The 22,013-nt window shown below is 39.4% G+C and overlaps 1 protein-coding gene across 2 annotated transcripts in view; it reads left to right on the forward strand.

Annotated features, from left to right (window-relative positions):
• LOC130928075 (gastrula zinc finger protein XlCGF57.1-like) overlaps window positions 1-6,839 on the forward strand; it is a 31,947-nt gene extending 25,108 nt beyond the window's left edge. The window contains exons 2-3 of one of the 2 annotated variants that reach the window (XM_057854302.1): window positions 4,916-6,225; window positions 6,309-6,839. In XM_057854302.1, coding sequence (XP_057710285.1) covers window positions 4,916-6,192 — 1,277 coding nt within the window. In that variant the 3' untranslated portion in view covers window positions 6,193-6,225; window positions 6,309-6,839. Of the gene's footprint in view, window positions 1-4,915 lie in introns of both variants that reach the window. The other variant, XM_057854301.1, reaches the window with a different exon arrangement.
• Window positions 6,840-22,013: the final 15,174 nt, after the last annotated feature.

Consider the following 22,013-nt stretch of genomic DNA (forward strand, 5'->3'; position numbering starts at 1 on the left):
TTGCAAACGTATTCGGCCCCCTTGAATCTTGCAACCTTTCGCCACATTTCAGGCTTCAAACATAAAGATATGAAATTTAATTTTTTTGTCAAGAATCAACAACAAGTGGGACACAATCGTGAAGTGGAACAACATTTATTGGATAATTTAAACTTTTTTAACGAATAAAAAACTGAAAAGTGGGGCGTGCAATATTATTCGGCCCCTTTACTTTCAGTGCAGCAAACTCACTCCAGAAGTTCAGTGAGGATCTCTGAATGATCCAATGTTGTCCTAAATGACCGATGATGATAAACAGAATCCACCTGTGTGTAATCAAGTCTCCATATAAATGCACCTGCTCTGTGATAGTCTCAGGGTTCTGTTTAAAGTGCAGAGAGCATTATGAAAACCAAGGAACACACCAGGCAGGTCCGAGATACTGTTGTGGAGAAGTTTAAAGCCGGATTTGGATACAAAAAGATTTCCCAAGCTTTAAACATCTCAAGGAGCACTGTGCAAGCCATCATATTGAAATAGAAGGAGCATCAGACCACTGCAAATCTACCAAGACCCGGCCGTCCTTCCAAACTTTCTTCTCAAACAAGGAGAAAACTGATCAGAGGTGCAGCCAAGAGGCCCATGATCACTCTGGATGAACTGCAGAGATCTACAGCTGAGGTGGGAGAGTCTGTCCATAGGACAACAATCACTGCACAAATCTGGCCTTTATGGAAGAGTGGCAAGAAGAAAGCCATTTCTCAAAGATATCCATAAAAAGTCTCGTTTAAAGTTTGCCACAAGCCACCTGGGAGACACACCAAACATGTGGAAGAAGGTGCTCTGGTCAGATGAAACCAAAATTGAACTTTTTGGCCACAATGCAAAACGATATGTTTGGCGTAAAAGCAACACAGCTCATCACCCTGAACACACCATCCCCACTGTCAAACATGGTGGTGGCAGCATCATGGTTTGGGCCTGCTTTTCTTCAGCAGGGACAGGGAAGATGGTTAAAATTGACGGGGAGATGGATGCAGCCAAATACAGGAACATTCTGGAAGAAAACCTGTTGGTATCTGCACAAGACCTGAGACTGGGACGGAGATTTATCTTCCAACAGGACAATGATCCAAAACATAAAGCCAAATCTACAATGGAATGGTTCAAAAATAAACATATCCAGCTGTTAGAATGGCCAAGTCAAAGTCCAGACCTGAATCCAATCGAGAATCTGTGGAAAGAGCTGAAGACTGCTGTTCACAAACACTCTCCATCCAACCTCACTGAGCTCGAGCTGTTTTGCAAGGAAGAATGGGCAAGAATGTCAGTCTCTCGATGTGCAAAACTGATAGAAACATACCCCAAGCGACTTGCAGCTGTAATTGGAGCAAAAGGTGGCGCTACAAAGTATTAACGCAAGGGGACCGAATAATATTGCACGCCCCACTTTTCAGTTTTTTATTTGTTAAAAAAGTTTAAATTATCCAATACATTTTGTTCCACTTCACGATTGTGTCCCACTTGTTGTTGATTCTTGACAAAAAATTAAAATTTTATATCTTTATGTTTGAAGCCTGAAATGTGGCGAAAGGTTGCAAGGCTCAAGGGGGCCGAATACTTTTGCAAGGCACTGTATATACACACTGTATACAGTGCTGCTCAAAAGTTTGTGAACCCCCTCAACATTTTGGAATTTTCTATTATTTCAACCTGATTTCCTAATCAATCAATTCAGTAGTTTTTTTTTGTTTTTTTAACAGTTGTGTTGTCGAGACTAAATTAAAAAGAGTTTTCATCAACTGATGTAGGTGCAAAATTGAACTGTTTGGTCACAACCAAAACCGCCATGTCTGGCGAAAAGTCAACACTGCATACCACCAAAAGAACCTTCTCCCAACAGTGAAGCATGGAGGTGGGAATGTCAAGATCTGGGCTTGCTTTTCATCCTCAGGACCTGGACAACTCCACATAGTCCAGGGAATCATGAATTCTGAGGAATATTGTCAAATCCTAGAACATAACCTGACGCCATCTGTTTTGAAGTTAAAGCTTGGCAGAAGGTGGATCATGCAACATGATAATGATCCAAAGCATTCCAGCAATACAACCAAGGAATGGCTGAAAAAGAAGAAGATTCGTGTTCTGGACTGGCCCAGTCAAAGTCCTGACCTAAATCCCATTGAAATGCTGTGGCGGGACCTGAAGCGAGCAGTTCATGCCAGACGCCCATCAAACCTCTCTCAACTGACTGCGTTCTGCAAGGAAGAATGGGCAAAAATCCCCCAAAGTAGATGTGAGAGGCTGATTAGTCACTACAGAAACCGTTTGGTTGAGGTAATCTCTGCAAAAGGAGGCGCAATATCCTATTAACTGAAGGGGTTCACATACTTTTGCACACATGATATCTGAGTTTTTCTTAAATCAACCACTTTTGTTAAATAAAGAATGACAATATAACTATTTCTTTTGTTTCAGTCCATTATTTGGAATGTCAGTATTGTGGATTTGGGTATAACTTAACATTTAATAAGGTTATTTTAGTTTTTTTTACAAAAAATCTGACCATCGCTGTGGGGTTCACAAACTTTCGAGCAGCACTGTATATACATATATACATTGTATACTGTATATACATATATACACTCACCGGCCACTTTATTGGGTACACCATGCTAGTTACAGGTTGGACCCCCTTTTGCCAGCACCTTGTTGAATCTATGCCACGAAGAATTGAGGCAGTTCTGAAGGCAAAAGGGGGTCCTACCCGTTACTAGCATGGTGTACCTAATAAAGTGGCCGGTGAGTGTGTGTGTGTATATAAATATATATATATATATATATATACACTTACTGGCCATACATATATACAGTGTATATATTAGGGATGTGACAAAATATCGAAATGGTGATATATCGTGATACTTGGTGTCCCAAAAGGTTATCGATATGCTCCTGCCAAGAAGCGAGATATTGTTTATCGTTTAAAGGTTTTATCATGTAGAACAAACTCTGATAAAAAGCTTGAAAAATAATGAATTAGTTCAAAAGTGCAACTCTTTAGCATTTAGAAACACTAAAAGAAATTAACAAAAAACATTGTGGTGGTCAGTCAATGTTAATTTTATAGATTAAGTGCAGCGAAATATATATGGAATCACTGCATTCTGAGGCAAAAATATGGAATCATGAGAAACAAATAACAATCAAAACACATCTCTAGTATTTAGTAGCACCACCTCTGGCTTTTAAGACAGCTTGCAGTCTCTGAGGCATGGACTTGCTGAGTATTCTTCATCAATTTGGTGCCAACACTCTTTGATTGCAGTTGCCAGATCATCCATGCAGTTGGGAGCCTTGCTGTGGACCTTTTTTTTTTCTTTCAATTTCCACCACAGATTATCAATAGGGTTGGGATCTGGGCTATTTGCAGGCCATGACATTGACTGGATGAGTCTTTTTCCAAGGAATGCTTTAACAGTTTTGGATCTGTGGCATGATGCATTGTCGTCTTGGAAATTGACATATTTTCAATTGAAGGGATAAGAAAGCTGTCCAAAATTTCAATGTAAACTTGTGCATTTATTGAAGATTTAACCAGAGCCATCTCCCCAGTGTCTTTGTCTGACATGCAGCCCCATATCATCAATGACTGAGGGAATTTTGATGTTTTTTTTCAGGCAGTCATCTTTGTAAATCTCACTGGAACGGCACCAAACAAAAGTTCCAGCATCCTCACTTTGTTATGAGTCGAGAATCTGCATTAGACAAGGTGTCAAGAGTCAAGAATCTGCATTGGACTAAGTGATGATGCTGGAACTTTCGTTTGGTGCTGTTCCAGTGAGACCTTAAATGGCCCAAAATTACCTTATTGCCTGGCATTGACTGCCACTGACAGCCATAGACGTTCAATCCGTTTGAAGTGGGAGGGGTGGCAGCCAATGAATGAAAGTTCATTGGCTGCCACCCTCCCAGTTCAAATGGATTGGACGTCTACTAGTGGTAAACTAATTCCAATTTACACTATAAGCTTGTTTACTACAAGCTTGTTTTTCTGTTAATCCTTTATTAGTTAGGCCTGTGCGGCTTATCTATGAACAAAAACCGTTTTTGTGTCAAACTTTCATGGGTGGGGGCTTATAGTCAGGTGCGCCTTATAGTCTGAAAATTAGGGTCATTGGGTTATTAGTCTTATCATTTCATTTAGTCAGAATCAAATGCTTATATTTAACCAATAAATATTAGACAAGCATGTTTTTGACTTCACCAGTGATTCATTACTTCCAACTGACAGGTTAGCTCCGCCCACAACACTGCAGTCAATCAATTTTGTTTTTTATGCGTATGCGCCGTTAAAGGATCAATTAGTTTTCACCGAGACCAATGTGACGTTATTACATTTCTTTTGATTCGTAACCGTAAACCGGAATTAGTCCACAGAAAAGATTCCGAGTCGTCGAAAAGAGAGTTGTATTTATGCACCCACAAAAAAATAATCTGACGTCAGAATTTGGTGGTTACAGATACAAATGCCTAAATACAAACACAAATGCGTAAATAGGAGGACATTTTTTTTAATATACAAACACGAATGCAAGCATGAATCTTTTTGCTTCAATAATGCTTGCAATACGCTGTTTTAATGACGTCATCACAAGAAGACTATGGTTCACGACACGATTCGTTTTCAAAACATTTCAACTGACATTGCACTTGTAGCTATTTTTGGCAACAGTTTTTAGTGCAGAATTTTCGGACGCATTTCAATGCAAAACAATGTCTCTTGCGCCTCAAAATTAAACCACATCTTTTTTTCATAAATACTTTTTAAAACCACACCATGCACTGAATCCACGAAACCGCAAGGGATCAATGTACTTGTTTCAGACGCAGTGGTAGTCCATAAAATTTATCAATGGTTTTCTTGTGCTGGCAGGTTTCAGAAGATATCTTGTTGCTGAGCGGCACGAGCCAGAATTTTCTGGCGATAAAGAGGATGTTGAGCTCTCCCAAATAAAAGAGGAGGAGGAGCCAGAGCCCTGTCCACAGAAGCAACTTCCAATCAAAAAAGAGGAGGAAGAGCTGCCTTACGTTAAAAAGGAGGAGGAGGAGGAGCATATCACAAGGTTAAATGGTGAGCCCTTGAAGAGTGAAGATGGTCCAAGTGAGGCCGGCAGAGCAGAGCCTCCAAGCGACTGCAGCAGCAGCTCAACAGAAGGATTGCAAGCAGACAATTTCATCCCTCCATCAAACAGAAGTGGCACCACATCACACTCACCTGACAATGATGATGGTCATAAGAAATCTCACACTGACGACAAACTCTGCAAATGCTCTCAGTGTGGGAAAACATTTCCGACCAAGCAAGCTTGTCATGCGCATATGAGGAGGCACACTGTCGAAAAACCTTTTTTCTGCTCAGTTTATGGTCAAAGATTTAGTTGCAAGAGCAAATTAAAAAGTCACGAAAAAACCCCCACTGGCGAAAAACCTTTTTCCTGCTCAGTATGTGATCAACGATTTGCTCTAAGGGGAAATCTAACAAAACACATTAGAACCCACACTGGCGAAAAACCTTTTTCCTGCTCAGTTTGTGGTCAAAGATTCGCTCAGAAGCCAAACTTACAAAGTCACAAAAGAACCCACACTGGCGAAAAACCTTTTTCCTGCTCAGTTTGTGGTCAAGGATTCTCTCAAAAGCAAAACTTAGAAAGTCACACAAGAACCCACACTGGCGAAAAACCTTTTTCCTGCTCAGTATGTGGTCAAGGATTCACTCAAAAGCAAAACTTACAAAGTCACAAAAGAACCCACACTGGCGAAAAACCTTTTTCCTGCTCAGTTTGTGATCAAAGATTTGCTCTAAAGGGAAATCTAACAAAACACATAAGAACCCACACTGGCGAAAAACCTTTTTCCTGCTCAGTTTGTGATCAAAGATTTGCTCTAAGGGGAAATCTAACAACACACTTAAGAACCCACACTGGTGAAAAACCTTTTTCCTGCTCCGTGTGTGGTCAAGGATTCTCTCGAAAGCGATACTTAAAAAGTCACGAAAGAACCCACACTGGCGAAAAACTTTTGTCCTGCTCAGTTTGTGGTCAAAGATTCGCTCAGAAGCAACACTTGAAAGAACACACAAGAATCCAAACTGGCGAAAAACCATTTTCCTGCTCATTTGTGGTCAAAGATTCGCTCAGAAGCAACACTTGAAAGAACACACAAGAATCCAAACTGGCGAAAAACCTTTTTCCTGCTCAGTTTGTGATCAAAGATTTAGTCACAAGAGCACCTTAAAAAACACACAAGAACTCACACTGGCAAAAAACCTTTTTCCTGCTCAGTTTGTGGTCAAAGATTCGCTCGGAAGGATCAGATGAAGAGACACGTGTGTTTTTCTGTGAGAAACGGTGGCCAATGACTGTTTTGCCTGTCATCCATGCTGGCTTCATCAAATTTTGGATGTAGGTTAGGTTGGGGTTGGGGTTACGTTCGTATTCGTGGTACACTTCATTTTTGTGATTGCATTTGTGTTTGGACTTTGCCATTTTGTGTTTTACCTTTTCTTGCCATCAATGTCTTTCCCTTGGTTCTCTCGCCGACTGGCATTAATTTGTATCATAGTCTCCCATTCAAATGACTCTTTTCACATTCAATTTTCTTAAACCGCAGACCGCAAAGTTTAAAAATTCAAAATCATTCGTAAATATTGTCATTTAATAAAAGTGGAAATTTAAAAAGTTCAATACTGCAAAAATAATGTAAGAAATACTGGTTCACAAATGAGTTTTTTGTTTGGGGGTTAATGTAAATATACTGTGTGTATATATACATATATATATATATATATATTTTTTTTTTTAATTACTATTATTACTTGTGATTGACAGAGGGCCAAATAAAGATACATGAAGAAAAAAGGACAATGATAGTAAAGTCGTGTTTTTTTTTTTTTTTTTAGTTATTTTTTATTTTTTTGGACTCACAAATAATATACAGTACTTTGTACTTACAATAATGAAGAAAGATAATCCATTTTGCGATTCATTGCTGTTTTCTTTTAAAGGAAACAAGAAAAAAAAAAACGACGAAAAAAAACATTTGGGAGGAATTGTTTTCTTACCCAACAAAATAGGGTGGTACTTTGTTTGAGCGTCAATTGAAGTCCATTCTAATTGGGTTCACGTACTCAGTCCATTTGGACCATATCAAGTAAAATCTATCAATCTGCAACAGAAGTGAAAATGACAGCTTCTCCATGATGTAAATTTCATGTACAATATCCATTCCTCAATAGTTGGTGATTCTTTTTTGAGCCATTTCCTGGTAATAGATTTCTTGGTGGCTGCTAATAAAATATTTAACATTTTTTATCATTGACCTTCAGTTTATCCAGTTTCAAATCACCTAAATACAGACATTCACGTTTAGATGCGATATGTTGCCCGAAAATCTTCTCCAAGTGTGTATAAATCTCAGTCCAGTAGGGTTTAATAACATTGCATTTCCAAAATATGTGTGAGTGGTCCTCTCCATTTGTTCCACAGTCTCTCCAGCAGGCATCTCCTTTACCCAGGTGTCGTTTTTGGATTGGGGTTATAAAGTTCCTCATAATGTTTTTCCAGCAGAATTCAGGCCATATATTTGAGCTCGTTATGGTCCATTGCAGTTGGCACATGTTCTCCCAGCTTTTTTCATCTAGTCGCATATTTCCTTCCCCTTCCCATTTTTGTTTTATATACTGACTGTTCTCCATCTTGGTTAACCTAATAATTTTATGCAATTTGGAAATAATTCTATTGCAGGTTTTGGACTCAAGGAGGATTACAATTTCTTGTAAGACCAAATTTTCATGTCTAGTTATATTTTTTGTTACATTATGGTGAAATTGTCTAACTTGCAGGTATCTATAAAAATAGTCTTTTTCTAGGAAATTTTATAGATACAGTATCAGGGTTTCAAAGTCCTGAAATTTACTGTCTTGTGTGAATGATATGAAGTCAAGCCTTTTAAAATCCACTTTTTAAACCTATTATCCGTTTTGTTTGGTGTGAATTCTGTGTCGAAGGCACACAATCTCAACCTTTTCAGTGAGTTCTCAATTCTTGCATACCTCCTGCCAGACCTACAACAAATGATGGGTTATGTTGCCATCTGCAATGTTCAAACCATGCCACAGTACACTATCAGCCATCAAAGCAGACATTGGCGTTCCCTGGAGCTTTGAACATTCAATTTCTTTCCAACCTGCACTGTATGTTGAGGAACAAACAAATTAGAGGTTTTAGCTGGGCTGCGTATTAATACTCTTGTAGGTTTGGAGGTCCCATTCCACCCTTGTTTTGTCTCAGTTGCAGTGTTTTGAATTTAATTCTAGCCCGTTTTCCTTGCCAGATATTTCTCGAAATTAATCTCTCCCATTCCAAAAATTGTTTCAATGTTATCTTAACGGGTCGACATTGGAAGAGGTAAGTTCATCTTAATGATTCTTAGAACTCAGACTAAAGGAGGGTATAACATTCCATCTTTGCAGATCTGCTTTTAATTTTAAATTTAAAGGATTATAGTTCAAATAACTTTGTCAAATCTTTAGGTATCTGAACACCAAGATACTTAATTAAACCCGCCTCCCAGTTCCATTCGTACGTTGTCCTGATCTGTGGTGGAGGATCATAGTTGAATGTCAGGGCTTGTGTTTTATGTAAATTTTATATCCCGATAGCCTGCCATATTCTTCTAACATATTCATTAATTTGGGTAATGTTTGTGTGGGTTGTGCTATGGTCAGCAATAGAGCTGGGAATCTTTGGGCACCTAACGATTCGATTACGATTACGATTCAGAGGCTCCGATTCGATTATAAAACGATTATTGATGCACCCCCCTCCTTTTTTTTTTTTTTTTTTTGGTACATTATTTTTGAACAATTTTGGAACTACTCTCAGGCTAAACCAAACTACTATTTCAGTATCAAGTTAACATATAGCAGTAAACAAATATACAAAAATAACATTAAATAAAAAAACTCCAGTCCCCATTCTGTATCAGCAGCTTTAAACTACATTCAATTAATTTAATGTTGTGAATCAACCGTTAAAGTTGTTAAAATTGCTCCTGTTATTCCGTAATTTCCCTTTTGTCTACTTTTGACATGTGAAAAAACTATTTTAAAGATAGATTCAAGTCAATATTTTACCGATTTAGGAGTATTTTAGATAAAAAGTTAATTAGGTTTGCTTGGAAGGTTCGCTACAACAGCATTGCAGGGAAGTTTACTGCTTTAAGATGGCGGCCGTTTACTAACGCCAGCATCTAGCTTTTTGCAGATGTGCTGCTACCGCTACCGAGTCTATAATCCATCTAGTCCTATATAAATGATATCTACCGTAACATTATGTAGCTTAGCTGTACTTGTAGCAGCTTTTCGGCAGCAGTCAGGTATGTTGTTGTGTTTTTTTATCTCGTGGCATGAGTTGAGCTAGAGCCGTGAGTTGAGCGTTGGCATTACCTGAGGGGCCAGTTAATGAGAAGCATGATGTTTAGCTACTCCCGCTCTGTTCCGTCCCGAAGACCGCGCGGCGCGCTGAGTGTGTTGTACTTCCGCTTCACTTGGCATATTTCAAAAATCGGAATTTGGATGTTTGTGAATCGTTCTCGAATCTTCCACGGCCGAATCGCGAATAATCTAAGAATCGGAAATTTTGCACACCTCTAGTCAGCAATAGGTCATCTGCAAATAATGCCAATTTTTGTTCCCCTCGTCTCATGATTATACCTTTTATGTCTAACCTTTGTCTGATCCATTGGCTCAAGGGTTCTATGAATGTGGCGGAAAGGAGTGGTGACAGACAACAACCCTGTCTTGTTCCCCTTTCCAGTTTAACACTAGAAAACCCAGCAGCGGCCGAATCGGCCTTTCTCCAAGACAAATATTCCTAATATTCCCAAGCAATGGCCGATTTGGCCTCTCCTCCGGAAAAACCCAGAGCTGGCCAAAATGACCCAAGTGCTTTGGAATTAGCAAGTCGTTGTCTGACACACAGCTACCATTCATATGTAAATACAACTACTAGACATACATTGTGTTGGTATGCAGCCCAAACTGAGGGGAACACACCACGGTTGAACTATCCATGTAATAGTTTGTGTCAGTTCATGTAAAGCTACATTTATTTATGGAGTTTACACTTTTTACAATTTTTTAACCCACTCCTCCTATACTCCACACACAACAACAGAAAAAAATGGCCCAAAATGTGTACATTGCTTTGAAAAAAAGGGTTTTGGAACTGCAATTTGAGTGTAACAGAATGAATTTGTGTCGTTAGAAGGGGGACGGGACCTGTTAGGTGTCCTGAGGAAGGGGAAGCGAGCTGTCGTGGTAGTGAAGCTCACCAGTTTGGTGTCAAAGTACCTTCAACTACATTTTAGAAATAGAAACAATTTTTTTTTTAAAAAATGCAAGTTAGTAGAAGAAAATGTGTGAAAACGTTTGAGAAAAACAGTAACAAACTGAATTTGTGACATTAGAAGGGGTAAGGGACCGGCCCTGAAAAGTTTCTTTGAACACACTGAAACAATGACTGAATGTCCTAATAGTCCTAATTATTATGAAGGATATGTACTGTCCAGTCCACTTCAAAAAGTAATTAGTTAGTTACAAACTCAATTGCTTTTTGGGAGAAGTAACTCGGTTACATCATTGTAAGAGGAATTAGTTGTTCAGCAAAGGAACTGATGTTACTTTTCATGTTATACACGTTATTACTTTCTACCTTCTAGAACATCTTTCACATCAACGATGGTAATGTTAACTAATTGAACTGATTTTTTCATTCCCCCCAGCCCCCCCAAAAAACGTAGGTCAGACTTTTTACATTTTTTAGAATTCACCTATATAAAAGTTAAGGGGATACAACTTTAACTTTCAAATGTTGTGAGAAGAAAAGCCTTTTCATGTTGTACTCAAACCGTGCCGAATCATGACCTGTACGTATGTGTTGCCACACCCCTAATTTATATATATTTTTTCAATATGCAGTTGAGGCTCTGAATCTCCTACCTCTCCTGCCTTTGCTCTAGTTGTTTTTATTTAAAAAATATCATACAGGGTTCATGGATACATCATTCAAGAAAACTTTAGGGCAATTTAGGAAAATAGAAACTGCTGTTTCTGGAGAAATTACTATGGGGCTTTGCTGTGCTAGATAGAGATTTGTCAGTGACCTGTTGATTTGGGGACATTTTGTGGAGACTTCCTGTTGATTTGGGGACATTTCTGGGACATGTCCTGTTAATATTAGGTCACTTCCTGGACATACCATCTTCATAATAAGTAGGACTGAAAAGTCAACATTCAGTCATTGTTTCAGTGTGTTCAAAGCAACTGCTCAGGGCAGTTCCTCCTCCTCAATTATATATTTTGAGTCCTGGACTGGCTAACCAGCAAGTCTCACTAAGAAAGTAACAAAAATATGGTGATCCTTTCCTAAGGTGATAAAGTGACCGAGGGTTTATTTTGTTGTATTTTGGCAAATTCAGTATGCTACTGTTTTTCTCAAACGTTTTCACGCATTTTCTGGACTAACTTGCATTTTTAAAAATGGGTTTCTATTTCTAAAATATAGTTGAATGTAGTATGACACCAACCTGGTGAGCTTCACCTCCATGACAGATCCCTTCCCCCCCTTAGGACACCGAACAGTTAGTTCCCTTCCCCCTCCTCAGGACACCTTCAGTCTGTTACCGTTTTTGTCAAAAGTTTGCACACGTTTTCTGGTAGTTCAGACAAAATGGCCACAATTCATGCTCCATGACCCTGATTCAGTACGTCTAAACCATAGACACAATTCCTGCCCTACACTCAAATTGCAGTTCTAAAACACTTCTTTTTTTTTTCAAAACAATGTACAAATTTGAGCCATTTTTTTTTCCCAGTGGTTGTATGGACAGAGAAATTTGAACAAAGGAGCTAGGCACATTAAAGCTAGTCGTCGTCAGCTAATCCAAAGGAGGGTAATTGCCGTCAGTCGTCATCTTGGAATGTGATCGCAAAAAGGCTCTGGTCTATCATTCATATGTATACAAATAGTCTCAGGAAAACAAAAATAACTTGATATCCTTTCAACAAGTGCAATATAGAGGACAGGGTGCATTAGAGGTACATTTGTGTGTATTTTGTGTAGCATTCATAGCTTTGATATGATAGTTTTGACTTGCTATGATAACTCTAGTTACCAGGCAGAAAAGACAAACATAAACTGTGTCAGGCTCTTACATTTGATACTGATTCAGTATGGAGTTAGATTTTAGACACAAATCTAACTCCATATTCAGTGTTCTATTTTCTGCAGGCATCACAAACATACTGTGATAGCAAATATGCTGGCATATACACGCCCCAAGGATACACTGTCAGAAATATTTTTTCCAACAATAAAATTGTAAAACAACGCACACTAATAAAAATGCAAAACCCCATTAATGTAGCTTGACTTGAACTGACACAAACTCACATGAATCGTTCAACCGTGGTTTGTCCCCCTCCGTTTGGGCTGCGTACCAACACAATATACTGTGCCTTGCAAAAGTATTCGGCCCCCTTGAATCTTGCAACCTTTCGTCACATTTCAGGCTTCAAACATAAAGATATGAAATTTATTTTTTTTGTCAAGAATCAACAACAAGTGGGACACAATCGTGAAGTGGAACAACATTTATTGGATAATTTAAAAAATTTTAACAAATAAAAGACTGAAAAGTGGGGCGTACAATATTATTCGGCCCCTTTACTTTCAGTGCAGCAAACTCACTCCAGAGGTTCAGTGAGGATCTCTGAATGATCCAATGTTGTCCTAAATGACCGATGATGATAAATAGAATCCACCTGTGTGTAATCAAGTCTCCGTATAAATGCACCTGCTCTGTGATAGTCTCAGGGTTCTGTTTAAAGTGCAGAAGGCATTATGAAAACCAAGGAACACGCCAGGCAGGTCCGAGATACTGTTGTGGAGAAGTTTAAAGCCGGATTTGGATACAAAAAGATTTCCCAAGCTTTAAACATCTCCAGGAGCACTGTGCAAGCCATCATATTGAAATGGAAGGAGCATCAGACCACTGCAAATCTACCAAGACCTGGCTGTCCTTCCAAACTTTCTTCTCAAACAAGGAGAAAACTGATCAGAGGTGCAGCCAAGAGGCCCATGATCACTCTGGATGAACTGCAGAGATCTACAGCTGAGGTGGGAGAGTCTGTCCATAGGACAACAATCAGTCGTACACTGCACAAATCTGGCCTTTATGGAAGAGTGGCAAGAAGAAAGCCATTTCTCAAAGATATCCATAAAAAGTCTCGTTTAAAGTTTGCCACAAGCCACCTGGGAGACACACCAAACATGTGGAAGAAGGTGCTCTGGTCAGATGAAACCAAAATTGAACTTTTTGGCCACAATGCAAAATGATATGTTTGGCGTAAAAGTAACACAGCTCATCACCCTGAACACACCATCCCCACTGTCAAATATGGTGGTGGCAGCATCATGGTTTGGGCCTGCTTTTCTTCAGCAGGGACAGGGAGGATGGTTAAAATTGACGGGAAGATGGATGCAGCCAAATACAGGAACATTCTGGAAGAAAACCTGTTGGTATCTGCGCAAGACCTGAGACTGGGATGGAGATTTATCTTCCAACAGGACAATGATCCAAATTATAAAGCCAAATCTACAATGGAATGGTTTAAAAATAAACGTATCCAGGTGTTAGAATGGCCAAGTCAAAGTCCAGACCTGAATCCAATCGAGAATCTGTGGAAAGAGCTGAAGACTGCTGTTCACAAACACTCTCCATCCAACCTCACTGAGCTCGAGCTGTTTTGCAAGGAAGAATGGGCAAGAATGTCAGTCTCTCGATGTGCAAAACTGATAGAAACATACCCCAGGCGACTTGCAGCTGTAATTGGAGCAAAAGGTGGCGTTACAAAGTATTAACGCAAGGGGGCCGAATAATATTGCACGCCCCACTTTTCAGTTTTTTATTTGTTAAAAAAAAGTTTAAATTATTCAATAAATTTTGTTCCACTTCATGATTGTGTCCCACTTGTTGTTGATTCTTGACAAAAAATTAAAATTTTATATCTTTATGTTTGAAGCCTGAAATGTGGCGAAAGGTTGCAAGGTTCAAGGGGGCCAAATACTTTTGCAAGGCACTGTATCTGTACATATCTTACCCAAAATACAACAAGAGACACATAATTGCCACTAAAAGAAAGAAAACCTACTGAAATATGTGTGGAGCACAAATAGACCCTACTCACCTACGTCACAAAATGACGTGTCGCTGTATCCGGCCGCCATATTTTCTGTATTTTTTAGACCTATTCTCATTGTTTTCAATTAGTCGTGCAAGTTATAGAGCAATTCATGGAAGCCCCGGTGTTATCTGACGCCGTAAACTCATTGGATGCGTTGCATAAAAGGCGTTATGTGGAAAAGCCTCAGTTTATCCATTCGCCAGATCCATATTTGATGCCTAAATCGATATTTTTCGACCCGCTGTCTTCGCCCTCTCTGCCTGACATCTCCGAGCCTGATATCTACAACTATCTTTTCCACAGAAACTCGGCCTATTCTCACGAAACTTTGAAAAACATTAAGAGCAGCGCTCTAAGCAACATTACCCTGTGTGATTTCGAAAATGGCGACAATCAAAAAAAAGAAAAAAGTTGACTGCGATGGCCGACGCTTCAAGGATAGGTGGATATTGGACTATTTCTTCAATAAAACACGCAACAACTGTGTCTGCCTCATTTGCAAAGAGACAGTCGCTGTTTTCAAAGAGTTCGATGTGCGCGATAATAACAAGACACGCTGACATGTACGACAACATTACAGGAAAGATACGCAGCGAGAAATTATAGCAACTTGAAGCTAGCACAGCAGCAGTATTTCGCAAGAGCCCGAGTGTCGAAAGAGAACGCCACAAAGACGAGACTGTTGAAATTATGTATTTAAAAAAATAATAAAAAAGCAAATGTGACACACTGAGGGGCTTGCCAACATTTCTTTAAATGTATTGTTCTACGTAAATCAGCCCAGGTAGCCCCCCACATTTTTACCACACCAAATCAGGCCCCCTTTGCAAAAAGTTTGGACACCCCTGTTTAACCGATGATCCGTAGACGAGGCAAGCTTCTTTCACTTGTTACCAACTAAATATTATTCAAAAAATAAAGATGGTGGAACAAATAAGCATCTTGAATTTGAAACTGTATGTTGTCGGCGACTAGCCTAGCAATGATCTTAATTGTGGTTGTCAGCCCCAAACCCTCTAAATATAGATTAAATGCATTTTACCAGACTGACTGGTAAGATGCAAAATGACTACTACATAATCTGTGGTAGTAGTTTGGAGCCCAGTTTTCTCGTCGAATTGCAGCAGTCCATCTCGCTCTACTCTCCGGGTCTCTCGGAATGCGGTAAAACTTCCAAGTCTCTCCGTCTTCTCCGTCTATCTTCTCTGTTATTGCAACCGACCGCCACACAGGCCTTCATCATTTTGATTATTAATGTTAACGAGCAGAAAAACACGTCGTAAATAGGAGGAATGTACGTAGCCGTAACAGGTAAATATGATGTGTTGACGGACAATTGGGCGGCACCAGTCAGGAGGAAGGAGTTGTGACGTCACGTGGGTAGGGTCTATACCGTGGGAGACTAAGCAAACTCATGGTTTCATGATGAACAATGAGTGGCAAATTAAGAGCGCCGTACTTCAAACTCGTCCTGTTTATGAAAGTCGATTGTCATATGTGTTGTGCAGTAATGAGCAGAGGTGACTTCTGTGGCCAGAAAACACTCAAGCGGGCCGGCGCAGCCGCAGCGCGCACACTAGATATCATCAAATAGCAACCTAGATGTCCTATGTTAGACCCCATGCTAACTCTCGCGCGCACACACTAGACATCATCAAATAGCAACCTAGATGTGCTTTATTAGATCCCATGCCTTTAGCTGCGTGAGCCCAGAGCGACGCGTAGTCCAAATACTACATTGATGAAATTACAAAACGCCATGACTGAATGGAAGTTAAGCAGGCCAAATCAATCCATACCAGTGAGTATAGATAATGCTCCAAATACTGTTAATTCAGTACATGTTACAGATGGACTCGGACCACAAATAGGATGTTTTGCTTATATGGTAAATATAGCTGCTAAGAGAGCTGCAGCATTCAACAGTGTGCCCCACTTTACAAACAGTAAAGATTGTTCTCAGCACTTATATACAAAATTTCTTCAGATCACTAAGAAGTAAGCACATAAATGTTATGCACTAAAATGTTTTATGTTATTTTTGCTTGTCAGCAAATAATAATAATAATAATAACAGTTGTATTTTATATATATATATATATATGGGTTTGGGGGGGGGGGGGGTTTGCTAACAGTGGTATCGGAATGGTATCGGTATCGGCCAATACTGCACAGCCAGGTATCTGTATCGGTATCGGGCCCAAAAAATGGTATCGGTGCAACACTACTAAATATACTTGAATACTCCCTAAATGTTACCCACATACACCTAATTGTAACTTTTTAATTCAGGCAAATTGATGCGCGTTAAGTCTTTTCTGTTACAAACAAACCCATGTTGATGAAGTTATACTTTATAAGTTGATCTCTCTGAGATGCTCTGGCATGACCTAAAGACAGCGATTCATGCCAGATATCCCAGGAATCTGACTGAACTACAGCTGTTTTGTAGAGAAGAATGGGCAAAGGGCTCCTCGGCATTCTCCTGCTTCCGCCTTTCCCTCTTTTCTCTGCCTGGGTATGCGCCCTGCGCTCCGTCACGGGTCGCTGGCTGGACGCCGGTGAATGAACAATCAAATCACATTTCAATGACTATCACAAGTCAACGTCCGATCTGTTTGAAGAGGGAGGGTAGCAGCGTTCGTTCATTTACGGCCATTCCTCCCACTTCAAACAGATTGGCTGTCTTATGGCCGTCAGTGGCAGCCAATAAGTTAGTTTTGGGGCATCATTTCCTGTTGATTTGGGGGCCTGTCTGGGTCACTTCTTGTTTATTTAGAGGTATTTACAGGGTCATTTCCTGTTGGTTTGGGGTTAGTGAGGAAGTGACCAGGGAATGACTCAAAATCAACGGGCAACACCCACAAAAGACTGTGAATGCTCTCCTTTTTCCTGTTTCGAACTCATTTTAGGGTACGAAATACGAAAAGGATGCATATTTTTTTATTCTTTTTTTTTTTTAATTCATGAGCTTCCGTCAGTTTTATGGCTGAATTAGGGGTGGGAACTTCTGTGTAGCTCACGATAACGATGATCTTACGATACACAGCAATGATTGATATATGAGTCAGGAAACTATTCTACAATATGCAATTTATTGATTTTTGGTCACTTCCTGTTCATTTCGGGGTATATTCTGTTGATTTTGGGGAATTTACAGATAACTTCCTGTTGATTTTGGGTCACTGAACGGGAAGTGACCCGGGAATGTGCCTAAATGAATAGGAATCAACCTGTAAATGCCCTAAAATGAATACGAAGTGACCTATAAATACCTCCAAAACCAGGAAGATCAGCTGTAAATGCTCTGTTTCAGTCCCATTGACGGCGCTAACATTGACTCTCCCACAAGCAGTTCATTTTGGGGCGTTTCACGTCGTTTCCTATTTATTTCTGATCACTTCATTGACCTTTTGGGGCATTTTCCGGGTCACTTCCTGTTGATTTTGGTGCAATTAGGGGTAATTTCCTGTTGGTTTTGGGTGATTGAAAAGGAGGTGACTCAAGGATGTCCCCTAAGGAACAGGAAGTAACTCAAAATGAACAGGAAGTGACCTCTAAAAGTCCACAAGACTAGTTGTGAATGCTCTGGATTCAGTGTCATTGACGGTCAATCCAATCAAAATGAATTGGATGTCTAGCCAGACGTCCACGGTGGGCTATGGGGCGTTATGTCAAAAGTGACATAATTTTCCGGGTAATGACATCTGTTATAAGCATTCATTAATGCTCATGACAGTGTCACGTAATAAATACATAAAGTTGAGGCCAGCCAGACAGAAGAAGCGATGGAATTCAAGGAAGAGGAGTTAAGGAATGGAAAGAGTCCCATCATTAACTCTACTCTATGCTGATTGTGAGCGGGTGTTCAGCTCAATGAATAATATCATTACTGACAATAGAAGTCAATTAACTACAAAAAATGCAGCAAACCTCCTTTTCATCAGCACTGTGGGACCACAATGCCAACATTGGAATCCAATGCTTTATGTGATGACGTGGCTGGGCCAAGAACTTGCATGACTCGCCGTCAGTCAGGTGGAGAGAATAACTACTTTAGACCTCTATGGGAAATGTTTTAAGTGTTCTTTAAGAGTTTCTTTTATGACAAGAAGCAGGTTGTTCTTGTTTTCCAAATGCATTTTGTCTATTCTACCCCATACATAAAAAAAATGATAAGCACATTTGCACTTATTTTTGTTAATCTATGTTGGGCAACTTATTTATTTCTTTATAATAAAAATAAAAAGTCAAGTTTTGTGGTATCTTCAAAATATAATCAATTTCAATGTGCACAATGTATGAGTGCACTGGATTTATTTTTTGTATATTTATGTGAGGCTGTTTTTTTATCATTTAAAAAATAGTCAATGTTTACATTATCTTAAAACAATGAGTGATAATATTTTGAATGAAAATCACTTTCTTATGTTTTTGGTTTCTTTGTTACAATTGTATTACAGTAGTTGTAATGCAATAGCCTAACACATGTGTAAGACCTGTTGGTTTTGTGTGTGTTAAAGGCATACAGTAAGTGTGCCAAAAGCAGTGTTCTTTGAATTTCAGTGGTTTTAGGAGGTTTGAACCCACCTCCATTTAAAAAAAAAAAAAAAAAAAATCTGGCTGTGTGTTGAAATTAATGTCAGGGAGTTCCGGCAAGAAGTTATCACCACTTTCACCCTGCCTACTAGTATATATATTATAAAGCCGAGTTCATGTAGAACTGTAGAATCACGAGTGGAACGAACCAACACAATTTTGCTCAGCCAATACAGCCGACTGGATGTTTTCTACTATTAACATTAAGTAAACTGTAAGAAATGTAGTGACAAAAGTGTACAAAAGCAGTTGTGTTTTACCTGAAAGAGGGGTCCATTTTTGTTTATTTTTTGTTATTCCCTGACTAAGAAGTTATTTTTGTCATATTTGATCTATTTAGACAGACAATTTTGAGTGGTATTAAGACAAATGTTTATTTTTTTGCATTCCTGAATAGTTACGAGATGATTAACAAGTTTGTATTTCTTGTCTATGTTAATATACTAGTAACTTGTGTTTAAATTTCGCAACTTAAATTTGTCACTAGGGGGGTTCTGTTGGACTGGACAGCAATGTTGACTTCTCTTACTTCAACTGCAAAAATCCCTTTAAAATTGCCTTTCATTATCTACGTGCTTAATGTATATTGGCCTCAAATAAGGGCTTACAAAATCTGCTTCAGATGTCAGCAATCGGCTGAATTTGGGGGGATTTTTATCGGCATTTGAAAGTCCCATATCAGTCAAAAAATTCCTCCTTTAAAACAATATTGGACTAAATTTAAAAAACAAAAAACAAAAAGCATTTCAGTCGCTATTTTGGGCAAAAAAGTTATATGATATGTTAAATATGTACTATTGATCCTGAAAATATTGGTGATTATCTCTGCGTTTGGTGATTTTTGTGCATCTAGCGTAAAATCTGAGAATTTTGTAGCCATTTTAAGTTTTGTTTCACTTATATAAAAAAAATAATTAATTGGGATTTAATTAGTGAGTGATTGTTTGATGCCACTGCTCATGGAGACTCATATAAGCCTAAGGTAGGTGCCTGTTTTGGTTTTAGGTCGCTAACGGCTTTAGTTTCGGAAATATTTTAATTATATTTGAGTTATTGAAAATAGGCCCCCTACAGAACTTTGAAGGTAGATTTGTGTCTTTATAATTCAATCCAACAATAACAAAATAATAATAATAATAACTCAATGAAATTCAATCCAATTCATCAAAATTTAACAGCACAAACATAGCATAAACGAATGGCACCATTTCGGGTCCATTTTGCAATAAATGGGGGGCTGCGTGACGTCACCACAAGAAATTAATACGATTAATCGGAAATTGATAAAAATTTTACAGCACTATCGTAGCACAAACAATTGACACCATTTGTAATCGAAATGGGGGGCTGCTTGACCTCAGATTGACCCAGGCCCGGATCTAGGTTTACACACCAGAGTGGGCACTAAGAAATCTTGAGGGGGCACCCCCAATGCATGCTTTTTTTTACCCTCTTCATTTCTCCGAGCTTGGGACCGGCGCAAGTAGGACACTGGCTTGTGTCCCGTTGAGGCTGCATTAATTTTTGGGGGTTTTATTTATTTTATTTTTTATTTTTATTTTTTTCATTCATCTATCTACTTATTCTCACAGTCGGTGAGATGTCACGATGACGTCATCTCGCATAGCAACGTGTCGCCATTTTGAGATGGAGGCACGCACAGGTAAACATCCGTAGACAAATGTTGTCGGAAATTTATATATTTCCGCTGTGTTTTGCGTCTTTTTTTCATAAAAACGTCTTAAACATGACTTATTATTATCACGAGTCACTGCCGACAGACACGAGGAGGCGATGCAATTTAAAATTAGCATGTATTGGCCTGCAAATCTGCCCGTACAAAGTCGCAGCTGATAGCTGGATAAACAATCCAAAGGAATTCTCTGCAGTGGAGTTCGGAAACATCTACAACTACCTCATAAAGTCACCCAGTAAGTTGACCTTTATCAATTACGTGTAATATGTACTGTGTGGAACAAAGAAAACTGGTAGAATATACGGAGTGAATATTTCTGCCGTAACCGGTAATTCGCCTCCAAGCGTCTTTAAGCCGTGAACACGTCACGGCAAAATAACCAATTCCCACCAGGCCAATAATATGCTGATTGACCGATCAGAGCAGTTCACGGCAAAAGAAAAATAACGCTTTGCGAGTTGTTGGTTACGGTAATAATAACCACTGCCTAGTCTTTTGAATCCTAGCAACTAATTGGGGCAAAAAAACATCAATTAAAGTTTACTCACCAGTAATAAAATCTCGGCCGCAAACGTAAATGTGCCTGGATTTAGGCTCCCACTGGCGAGAATGGTCCATGGAACCATCTTCTTTTATTGTTCCTCGATTGATTGCTTTCAGGTGTTTGATTGTTCTTTTCTTCTCACGTGGAAGAATGAAGAACTTCAAATGCGGCTCCGAACTCTTCCGTGTGTTACAACCCGCAACACGGCAACTTTTAGTCATTCCGACGGAAAAAAAGACCGCAAATAAGACAAAAGTTCAACACGTTTGTACTACAATGCACGACAGAGCAACTGCGTGTGACTCGTGTTTTGCCCCCATTTCAATATGGCGACGCTTTGTTGTGGCTGGTGACGTCATTAATGCCCGGATGTCCGACAGCGAGAATGTGTCTGGAGGTGCGGATAACAAATGAGGTTGGGAAAACAGCTTGTTTTGCTGATTGCTTGTTCGGCGTGGTTGCGGCCAACAGTAACCGATAATCCTGCAATAAAAAAGTTGGTGAGACCAACTCTCCGTGCGTTCTCTATATCCAGTGCGACGCTACAATAGATGTTCCCGACATTTTGATTGGGTGGGCACGACTCACGTCTGGGTGGGCCGTGCCCATCCCGGTCCCCCATACATCCGGCCCCGGATTGACCTATAAAGAAATTGTTAATATCTCAAAAATGATAGCAGCACAAATGAAAAAAAAAATCACCAGAAACGATTGACATCATTTTTCTAGAAATTTGCATCTGATGAGGGGTCAACCTGGTGCGGCAAATTCACGGAGGTCAACACCTTCTTCAGCCACTCGCCTCCTCTACGTCATGACGCAGCGCACGTACATGATCCCGATTCCCGACCGTCTTGTCGGATCAGTTACAACAAAATACTGCAAAA

Source organism: Corythoichthys intestinalis, chromosome 13, assembly GCF_030265065.1.
Source record: "Corythoichthys intestinalis isolate RoL2023-P3 chromosome 13, ASM3026506v1, whole genome shotgun sequence".
Lineage (NCBI taxonomy): Eukaryota > Metazoa > Chordata > Actinopteri > Syngnathiformes > Syngnathidae > Corythoichthys > Corythoichthys intestinalis.